This window comes from Austrofundulus limnaeus, unplaced genomic scaffold (genome assembly GCF_001266775.1).
Source record: "Austrofundulus limnaeus strain Quisiro unplaced genomic scaffold, Austrofundulus_limnaeus-1.0 Scaffold3, whole genome shotgun sequence".
In the NCBI taxonomy this organism is placed as follows: domain Eukaryota; kingdom Metazoa; phylum Chordata; class Actinopteri; order Cyprinodontiformes; family Rivulidae; genus Austrofundulus; species Austrofundulus limnaeus.
Window position 1 is genome coordinate 297,592 of NW_013952405.1, and position 11,124 is coordinate 308,715.

Sequence of the window (11,124 nt, forward strand, 5' to 3'; positions counted from 1 at the left end):
AATACATTTTGATTTGGTAGTCTTTTTATATATATATAAATCTCTCATTTTAAAGTCCTAAATTCAACGTTTAGAACAAACAATATTTAATCAAAAGCTCAGCAAAATAAACTCAAACAAACCCAATTTTGAATGCTACAGTTTTTTCTTTGTTCTAAGAGGTCGTCGCTGCACCAGGCAGGTTGCCTATGTTTGAACCTGTGAGCTTTCAGCTGGTGAAGCTATTTCGACCCCCATTTGAACATCTCCCTGTTACTATGGAGACGGGCTCCACTGTTTGAGCACTGGACACAGATGAGAGGGAGAGCGATGGAGAGGAGGGGTGAGAGAGAGAGAGAGTGGAGGTCTGAGTAACGATATAAAGACTGCTGAAGAAGTGAAACATGTAGAACAAGCAGGGTAGCAGCTAATATACTCAGCAAGAAAAAACTGTTTAATTATGGATTCAGGACAGTTTTACAAGATTCCTCAAAAAAGACAACTTTGTGTAAAGACAACTTTACTGTACACAGAGAGGGACAAAATAGAGGAAAAGCATGCAAAAATAAATGTTTATTTTATGCCATGAGTCACTGAAAGGTTCAGTGAGAGGGCAAGGGGGGAGTTTGGGCAAAAACAGTCTTATAAAGGTAAGGTTCGATACAAAACACACTGATGTTACGAACAAAATTATTATTTAAATTAAAACACCACATGAAAAATGAGTTGGTGTCCCTAAAAAAATCTAAATCAAAAACAAAAACTGACAACTTCCTTACAACAAACACACACACACAATGCACCAGTAGTAAGTAATCAAAGTAAGGAGAAAGCTATGAGCATGAACAAAAGGACCAAACAGGACATCCATTATACTCAACTCACAGTCAATAATGGTGTTTGCTCTGGTCATCAATGATTGTCTCTGCAACTCAGACGTCCACATTAGGCAATTAAAAACATACACCTGATTCTTTATGCTCTCATCGTACTCTCATAAAAAACATGCCCAACGCCTTGCTCTGACTCATTCATGCATGTTTGAGAAATCCTGCAGCATTTTTAGGCAGCCATGCTGAGGAGCAAAGCGACAGGTGGGGATTAAAAACGCGCCTGGGACGTGCCTTTAAGCCGAACTTCCTCATGGCAGAGGAAGTTCTTGAATCTTTTCAGATTCAAAATACCTTTGAGGAAATGTATTTTGAGATGCCAAGTAAACTGCATCATAGCACACACCCCGCAATGAAATGGGCGGGACAGAAGCGGAAGGTGGTTCTTAAAGAGACAGAGGCCAATTTCAAGGTGTTTAGAAGAGGAAGTGATGAGAAGATACGTTTATTTTGTATTTAAACATAAAAACAGCATTTTAATAACAACTAAAGGTGACAGATACTTTATTATGGTATAGTATTTAAATATATGCCTGAGAAACACATAATATTGCCCCTTTAAATACAGAAATTAATATGATGTTTGCGTAATGTCAGAAACAGAAGACGACTGGAAAAATGAACAAATACAGTGGATAAGAAAAGAGTTTAAAACAGAAGTGGTAAGCATTAACATATTTAGAAAGAACAGCTTTTATTTTCTTTTGAAAAGTCACAAGCCAGCTGCTAAACTCATGGGTCAATACTTTCTTTATTCTTCCTCAATTCACTAAAACACTGTTTGATATCAGATAATGCTTACTGACTGACCTACAAAACACACACACACACACACACACACACACACACACACACACACACACNCAGGTCATGCGGCAAGCAGCAGGGGTCGCGCTACCTTTAAAAGAAAAAATAAAAACAACAGAAGGTTAGATGAGGAAAAAAAAGAGCCCTTTTGAATGTAGGTGTTTATACTAGGTCTTAAAAAGGAAACAAAAACCAGGCACACACACACACACACACACACACACACACACACACACACACACACACACACACACACACACACACACAGTACCTGAAAAACAACTTGCTCTGCTGGTCTTAGTAAACATACGGGGATGACATCACCTCCATCGCCCTCATTATTCCTAGAACTGTTTCCCTCTTTGCTGAAACCTGGTTGTTTGATTAAACACGGGTGTGACTGTGAGTGTCTGTCTTTACCAGGACTAAAGTGAAGTCTGCAGTTAATGGGGTTTGACCCTGACTTGGTATATCTCATATCTGTTTTCAGCTGCACACGCTAGTGAAAGAGCCAATAGCTTACATCTAATTTAATTGCGGGACGAGCCGTGGAGTCCTGCTACAAAGGTCAGAAACACTTTCCTGAAAACAGACAGTAGCCTGAGGAGATGGGACATGATGAGAACTCAGTGTTAAAGCAACAAGGACAGAACGAGCCTCAGGTGATGACCAGGTGATGTTCCATTTCCTCCTCCCACTGATCCTGTTTTTCTACAGCTTCTTACAAAGTGACAGTTCCAACAGAAAGGCATCCTAAATCCTTCATAAATGAAACTTTGATGCTGAACCTTTCATAGAAATTAGTGTTTTTTATCTCAATAATATAAGTGGCAACAGTTAACTCTGCCATTAAAAGATACTTGTTGCAACATTATCAAGATTAGTCAGAAATAGTATATAACAGAGAAGCAAAAACTGCACAATTTAATTTCTCATATCACTGATTAATATCTCCTTCACTTGAAAGAAAATCTTATGATTGGCTGTGTTTGTGTACTTATGGAGGCAAAGTGACTGAAAATAGGTCAACAATGGTGACGACCATGGAAGAGCTGTTTAGGATGGAGAAGTCAAATAATTTGTACTATAACTGCACTCATGCTCAGGTCTGTTGAGTAAAGAATGCAGAGAAGCTTCAATGTAGTTCTTGGCTGATTCAGCAGAGTGTTTTATTTACATTGAGTGCATACCTGCATTTCAGAATTGCATATGAAAACTACTGAAGTAAACTCTTTCAGACTATATATTAACCTAGTCCAGTACAATATTTTTGATGTTTTAATTAATAGTTTTTAATGAGTGTCTTTAATGCATGTTTGAAATCTGACAATATTAAAACTTTTATTCTTCATGTAAATTAGATTATAATCCAGTCAGATTAAAAATAACTTTTTAATAAGTGTCTTTCTTATTGTTGCAGTTTATTTAAGCATAACCTGTGCTGACATATTCTCCTTCATTCTGTCGGGATAATTAGATTTTTGCTATAAAATTTATAGTGCAGAAGAAAGCTCAAACAATTAATGGAAACCACTTTACATCAAGATGCAAAATCTTCTGCTGTGTAATTAAGTATTTCTGTCCAATCAAGCAACTAAGTGCAAAAGTTGGAAAACAAATGAATATAATGTAACTGTTAACAACACATGATGTGCCAAGTCATGATACTCTATGTAATGGTCATGCCACTTCCTGTTGTTAAAAAAGGTGTGTTAATGTACCACTCAGGTGGTTTTATTTACTCACTTATTCATCTGCAATGAAAAATAAAAACTTTTTTTATAATAACAGACCATTGCTTATTAAGAATCAACTACTTTCAAGTTTACAAAATCTGTTACGTGGCACAGAAATAATTTCTTTCTGCATTGAATGAAGGAGTGAAGACTTAAAACAAGGTACAGGAGGAAACTTTAAAACACTTAAACCAAATGCGACCACAAAAAAAATTAATAATAATAATGCATCAAGCTTCATTCAGTGACAAAAATATAAATAAAACTTAAACCCTGATGCAGAATTTACTGAATAAAGACTCCAATCACCCAACTTGTTATCAATAAAAAGGTTTAAAGACGTTAAGGATGAAGACCACCAAGAGATGTTGAATTTTGTGGACTTTAATCCACTGTCATCTAAGCTAAACTCCCCTCAGCATTTATCAGGTTTCACACACAAGCCTGGAGTCCAGGCAGCTTCAGTTCTGTGTATAATTCAGAGCCACACACAAAACACACTTCTCTTTGTAGGGACATAAGTGTTTAAGATAAAATGACAATTTAAAATATAAATACATTTCATATCAAACCCAGTTAAAAGCATTCTGCAATTTAGACCCTGCATGAACAAGAAGACCTAGTTTACACTGTTTTGTTTTGAGAAATCTCCTCATTTCTAAACAATCAACACTAGAAAACAAAGGATGAGCAGGAAGACGGGTATGACTTGAGGAGCAGAATAAGGTCGCCTTCCCAACCCCCCTTCTTTACCAAAAATTCCTATCATCTCACACCTGGAGGGAACAACTTGCAGACAGGCCCTGGGGGCAAGTTGTGATTGCTGAAGACAAACACTGCCTCAGTCTCTTTTGGGAATAAAATCGTCTGATGAGAGAATCTGAAGGTTTAGCTTTGAGCTTCATCTCCATTTTGTAGCTCATATTCCACTAGCACCACAGTATACCCCTGCCCTATTTCCTGTTGTAACATCTTAGCTAGAAAACATTCAGCGTCACGCAGCAGCTCACACCTTCTGGTTGCTTTTAGTTCCACTTTATTTTGTCCATTTAAACCAAAAAGGTGAGACTAGGAGGAGCAGATTTAAAATCATACAGAATGTGAAGCAAAGCCTGTTATTGTCTGCATTTACAATAAATGACAAGTGATAATATATATTTCTTTGGTGCTCTATTACACATTTTTACCCACAAAATGGGCAGAAGTGGAAGCCTTGTGTTACATGACTTACTGAACATTACACAATTTATCACTTAAAAAAACACGGTTTCATTTTTCAATCAGACATGGCTGTAATTGTTGCTGTGAAGACGATACAAAGGTTTTGTGCAACAGCAGCGGGAGGAGACAATGTCTGAGGGAAACATTTCTTCACTTGTGTGAATTTATTTGGAAGGATGAGTTCACCAGCACGACTATGATACTTGATTAATTAGGAAAACTATAAATCTTGTAACAAGCAGAACAGGCCTACTTGATTGACCACAGACTTTATAAGCATTTTTTGATTTGAACTCTTGATTTATGAGTATTTGCTTTTTATATTGTCATGAACTGGCCATATTCTTTTGACAGGATGTTCACATTTTGGCCAAGATCCAGTGGTTCCCAACCCTGGTCCTCGAGGACCCCTATCCTGCATGTTGTACTTGCTTCCCTGCTATTCAGCAGGTCTTCAGAAGATTGTTAATCACACATTCATTCAAACCAGGTGTGTTAAATCAGGGAAACATCTAAAAGTCACAGCTTTAAATGTTGACCAAAACCTCAAGAGCTTCTCTGAGCTTGATGAGATATTTTCAAAATATAATATTGACTTAGTTTTATGTCTTTAGTATTGCCTCTGGAAGCCATTGATTCTTTGTCATTTATTTGTAAATAATAAATCAGATAACATGTATTAAAGCAGTGATTCTCAACCCTGGTCCTCAAGGACTCCTTTCCTGCATGTTTAGATGTTTCCCTGATCTGACACACCTGGTTTGAATGAATGAGTGATTAACAATCTTCTGAAGACCTGCTGAATAGCAGAGAAATAAGTAAAACATGCTGGATAGAGGTCCTTGAGGACCAGGGTTGGGAACCACTGTTTCAGACAACAAAGCAACTTTTCCATATGGCAAAGATGCATAGACAGATAAGCAAGTTGTTTACCAGCACATCCAGCCTGGCCATTGCCTTCCTAAAAAAATTCCACTTGATTCTAATCTCCCTTCACTGCTCTGTCTGAGTTTTCTCTGGTAGAATTTCAAACGGGCCAATCAGTGAACAGAAGCAGGGGTTGTGAACGATGTTGTTGATTTTCTGTGCTGTTTTAGTCTGCCTGTAGTTTAGCACTGGCAGCGGAGGAAATGAATGAAGCCATTCAGTCCGCGTTGACAAGGCTTCAAAATTAAATTAAATTTGTCTCACAAAGCCTGCAGTCATTTACAGCCATCTCTTTCAGCTCAGTACTAATCTCATCTCAGTAGGAGATGGTTGTTTACAGCACATGCAATTTCTGGTTAGCTTCTTAGCTTAGCTTCCTTCATGGTTGAGCCGGTACAATGCATACGCCACGGCCAAACATTAACAATTGGGTAAAACCTGATCCAATCGTTGAAAACCTTAACAGAGCCCACACATCCAGCAAGAAATCATTTCTCAATAGCCGAGAGTCCATATGCAAAGCAAAGAACAAGGGGCTGTTTTTTACCAGGCTACAGCATTACTGTAGGTGCTCAATATTTGCTAAAAATAAAGTTAAAAAATGCTCTTCCTTTAATTATTTGGCTTGTTCAGTTTAAAATATTTTCTCACACCTCAAGTCATTAAAATGCTGTCCAATTCTGACAAAAAAAGCAACAAGCCTGAATATAATTTACCGTAATTGGAATCTTAAACCAAGGAAATGTATAAAGTAAATGAAATCCATGCAAAAAAGTTATCTGAGATTTGCGTTAAGAGGTAACTCCTAAATATTCCAGCTAAACATCAGGTTCAGAGATGTCACATCATTGCAAGAACCCAGCTGCAGCCTTTCTGTATGGAGTTTGCACTTTCTCCCTGTGCATTCATGGGTTTTCTCTAAGTATTCTGGTTTCCTCCCACAGACCACGTTACATTAACTGTCTGTCTATCGAGGTTGTACTCACCTCTCGTCCAGTGATGGAAATACAGTACACACCAGCTTCTCGCAACACTACACAGAAAAGCTACATTACTTAAATGAACTATACTCTGACTGTAGTTCAGTGCAGTTTTAGAACATCTACAGAACTGAACCTCCCAACTGCAAGATTTCTAATGTGCAACTTCATGCTACTTTTCAAGTTTAGCGAATTTGACATCACCTTGTATCCAGGTACTAATTTGTTCATGTTGCGACTTTCTGACAGATAACACATTAAAATATAAAAAGAAACATGGAGATTAAAATAGATCAATTAGTTAATCTGCAGCTAATTGTAATTAATGTTATAGACTGAGCAGCAGCTGCTGAACAGCAGGCTCTAAACAAAAACCTTGTCCTGACTTAACACAACCCATCCACGCTCTTTACCCACACTACCACCTGGGGACAATTGTGGAAGACAGCTTTACAGCTTGCTGCTGAAAGCCAGTCATAAATGCTCCCTAATCAGAAATAATCAAGCATAATGTGCACAATAATAACATCTCTGGGTGAAGGCTTGAACTGATCCTACAGGCTGTAATTCTTAACTCTTCAGGGTGAGTTAATTCATTTTTATTAAACGCTGATATTAGATCAGAAGACAGACCTCCCTGTCACTATAAGAAATAAAGTAGCAATAAACTCAAATAAAACCTGCAATTGTTCTAGAAAAACATTAAAGAACGAACAATGTTTTTGCAAGAATAAAATTAAATATCTGATTAAGCAATCAAAATAAACTGCTTACCATGAGACTGAACAAATACGAGACAGACTAAAGACAGGAAAACATTCAAGCATATAAAAACATGTCACCACGTTTTTCTTACAACAAAAACTTCAAATCAATTATGAAGACATAGATATGGTTGTTGGCTGAAGGCTTACCTTGGAGTATTGTCTACGAAGACTGAAGCGCTGCACCATCCTTACTGACTGACAGATCCACAGCTGGATCCCCCTGCTCTACTCCACTCTGCCAAAACCTCTCCAAAGTCCACACCGTCTCATACGGTGCACTCCACATTCACACACACACGCACGCATGGAGCACACACTACCTTCCCCTTTAAATAGCCATGTGCACACAAATTTCTAGTACACACTGCTTTGCCTCTGCAACGCAAACACAAGTGAGAACAGAGGGGAGGGAAAAAAGTGAGCGATGAAAAAGGGAGGTGGCTAAGGAGAGATAAAGACAACCTTGCTGTGTTGCCCCCCTACTCATATTCACACAGATCCACCCACCCGCACTTACATGGTTGTCAATGCATGGATGATTTTCAGTGGACACACTTAGAGACAGATTTGGCATGTGGAAGATGAAAATGAGATCTCACACATGCACACGCCCTTCCACATCCTCTCCTGAAGGCAGACCTGATAACACACTCACACTCGGCTAAAAGCTCAGCTCCCACTCATCTAGGACAAGGTGAGGCTGCCTCCTGCTTCCTGTCAGTGAGCCGAAAGGGTGGGGTGGTGGTGAGCAGGAGGTGCTGCTGGAGAGACTGAAAGGGAGGAGGGGGAGATGGAAAAGGAGGAGGGACGAGCTCACTGCTTGTATTAGCCTCTCTCCGGGGATAAAGGAACTGAGGGGGGAAAAAGAAAGAACAGCGGAGAGGAAATGGAATAAAAGGAAGGAAATAAAAGGAAAAAAGACTTGTTTGTTTCCTGCCTGAGACCTGATCACTGACAGAACATTCCTGATCAACAACGTCAAACAAGCCTTAAACCCTCAACCTCCGCTAGCAGCAGGATGTTGCACTTCCAAGGTCAACTATGCTGTCACTATGGCAACACAAACAGGGTATACATCGAGGTAGCTTGCCACAATTTTGAGAGTAATCACAGCAACGGCTTGGACTACTCTAATGACACTGCTCTGCTGTGTTGTTGGCTGTATGAGAAAAGACAGCAGACCTCAGGAAGGTTGGTGCTCCATGCATGGCTCTCTATCATTTTAACTGAGGTCATTGACACAGATAGGGCTCAGGGTCATTTGCTTTACCAGTGAACAAAAGGGGAACGGACTTTATGAGATATTTACTGAGGGCTGTTTGAAACCGTTTCATGGATTGGTTGCCAAACTCAATTCTGTCTTGCTAATATGTTATTTGCACAGATGTTTTCATTAACCTAAGGATCAGTCAGGTCTATAAGCAGGAGCTCATGAGTCAAGGCCCAGCGCTGCTCAGGGCAGCTTTGTTGATCTGACTGTGCCCTCTGGTGGCAAACAGAACAAACTACAGTCATTTATTTCCAACAGTTTAATTTAAAGTACACATTAAACACTAATTCCCTCATTTTTTGTAATTCCACCACTTTTCTGAGGTCTGTCTCAGATCAACTCATTTTGAGGCTGTTTTTTTTTTATCCAAACGAGGTGTTTGACACCCCTGCACCTTTCAGATCGGTCCATTCGAGCTTGATAGATGAGTTTGCAACTATATAGCAGTGCAAAATGTTTTATTTACAAATGAATTAAAAGATATCAACAAGGTAAGACTTGTCCATCCAGCCTTACATGTCTGACCCAGAGTTAGAGGAGGATGAAGATGACCAAATTGTAGACGTTATTTAGAAGTTCTGTTGCAAATACTGTGATGTAAAAGTTTAGATAACATCATAGAATAAGGAAAAAACTGAACGGGCTGAAAAATATGACCCAAACAGAATATAAAGATATGTTTGCAGCACCGGGTGAAACTACATTCAAATGTTTTGCACTCCTAGAGACTCCAAGTTCACAACAAAATGCATTTAATGGCTAAAAAAGTGGATTTTGCATGATATGTCCCATTTAATCTGAAGTGGTGATAAACTACTTCTGTAAAGCAATTAAAAACATTCTGATATTTGTAATGAGCACTACATTCGTAATAAATAACGTTTAAGATTGGTAGCTGTAATGAATGTATCCTTGGCAGCAGCAGAAACTTTGAGCTGAAGCAGCAGGAAAAGTTACTGCACACGAGCAGCGAGGTGAGCCACAGATGCAGACTGACAGCTCACTGACAAACCAGGCCTGACATCAATAAAAGAGGAGAAAAAGCCAGACCGATCAGCCTGTGTAGAGATGACGATTAATGGCTGCTGCCACTCACCCTGTCTGTCTCCTCTGTTGACTGGTACCCTGATGACAGCACCACGTCTCCACCGGTGTGTCCTGGAGCAGGGCTGCTGGGTGTCGTGTCGGTGGTAGAAGAGGAGCGGGGCCGGCTGACGTGCTGCTGTGGATCGTGGGTGTAGCGGCGCTGCGGGGCCTGCGGGCTGCTCTTCAGAAGGGGATCCCGGTCTCCACTCCCGGACCCCTTACTGCGCCGGCTCTGCAGGCTGGTCCCACGCCTTATCATGCCTGCAGTAGCTGAGCCCTGGCCAGCTGCAGAGGGAATTGCAAATGGTCACATTCAGGAGAGAGCACAATTCAAAGGTTGTCTTCTGTGGTGGGGGGGTCACCTGCTGAAATCACAGAGGAAGAGGAGGATGAAGATGATGATGAGGGGATGGTGGAGTGAGAGAGGGAGACACGTTTACGCTGCTGGTGAAACAGTTGCTTCAAACTCTCACCAAGAACCCCCATGTTCTCCCTGGCATTTTGACTCATTTTACTGAAAGAAGGGGGTACTGACTGAGATGAGGCCCTCCTTAACTCTGAGCATGGTGAACCCTCTGACATCCCTCTAGCTCCAAGACTTGAACTGGGGCCCATTCCCTCTGGCTCACTATGACTGTTTCCCCCCTGCAGCATGTGGTCCAGCTGAAACCACATAAATACCAGGGATGAATTGCCTAATTCAATTGTCTGCTTATGCTTCTCTCTCTATCTGTCAGGCATGTAGAGGGTCAGACCTGGTCAACGGATGGGGAAAAGTACAACAGAGAACAGCAGACTGCAGTAGAAAGTGATTGGGAGTAGGGTTGGGACTATGTAGGATCAGCTCAGTCTTTGTCAGAGGGATGGATCCAAAATGGGAGCATGCATCTTTGACTCAGGAACAAGTGGCCTTGCTGATCTGACACAAAGAGAAAGGAGATTGATAATGAGCAGGTGGATCTGACTTAGATCTAGTGAGCATCAGCATCAACCTCTGCAAGCAAATGTTCCATTATCAAACACATAAAAGAAACGTCTAACAAGTTGGATCAAAGTCAGCTACTAAGATGTAGCTAGTACAAATGGAGGCATAAATTAATGTAAAAATAGGTTTTTACATGCAGACAAAAAGCATAAACAGAAAACAAACATTTACTGTTGTAGAGTCATTCAGATGCCAGCACATAGCTGAAACATGTTCTGCAATAACCTGACCTCAGTCAGTAAGTACTGTCCGTCTGATGCACCTCTGTCAATTCTTAAATTGAAGTTTTGCAAAATTATTACTTTTGATTTATAAACAAAATCTGGACAGCGTGGTGAGCAATAGAGTCACACAGGCAGCTTGAATTAAAAGGGACGTGAAAATAAAATAAATCAATAGATTAAAAAAACTTACCATCAGACCAGGTGTCATCCCAGCATCCCTTACTCCTGAGTACCTAAAGGAAAGATTTATAT

At 40.0% G+C, this 11,124-nt stretch overlaps 1 protein-coding gene across 4 annotated transcripts in view; it reads right to left on the reverse strand.

Moving 5' to 3' along the window:
• The window catches only part of tmcc1a (transmembrane and coiled-coil domain family 1a), a 54,276-nt gene that overhangs the window by 28,147 nt on the left and 15,005 nt on the right, over positions 1-11,124 (reverse strand). Inside the window, exons 2-5 of one of the 4 annotated variants that reach the window (XM_014015960.1) lie at positions 11,063-11,105; positions 10,419-10,582; positions 10,026-10,326; positions 9,674-9,948 (exon numbers count right to left, since the gene is read on the reverse strand). In XM_014015960.1, coding sequence (XP_013871414.1) covers positions 9,674-9,948; positions 10,026-10,317 — 567 coding nt within the window. In that variant the 5' untranslated portion in view covers positions 10,318-10,326; positions 10,419-10,582; positions 11,063-11,105. Of the gene's footprint in view, positions 1-7,454; positions 7,637-9,673; positions 9,949-10,025; positions 10,583-11,062; positions 11,106-11,124 lie in introns of those variants that run through there. The other 3 variants (XM_014015954.1, XM_014015968.1, XM_014015976.1) reach the window with 3 other exon arrangements.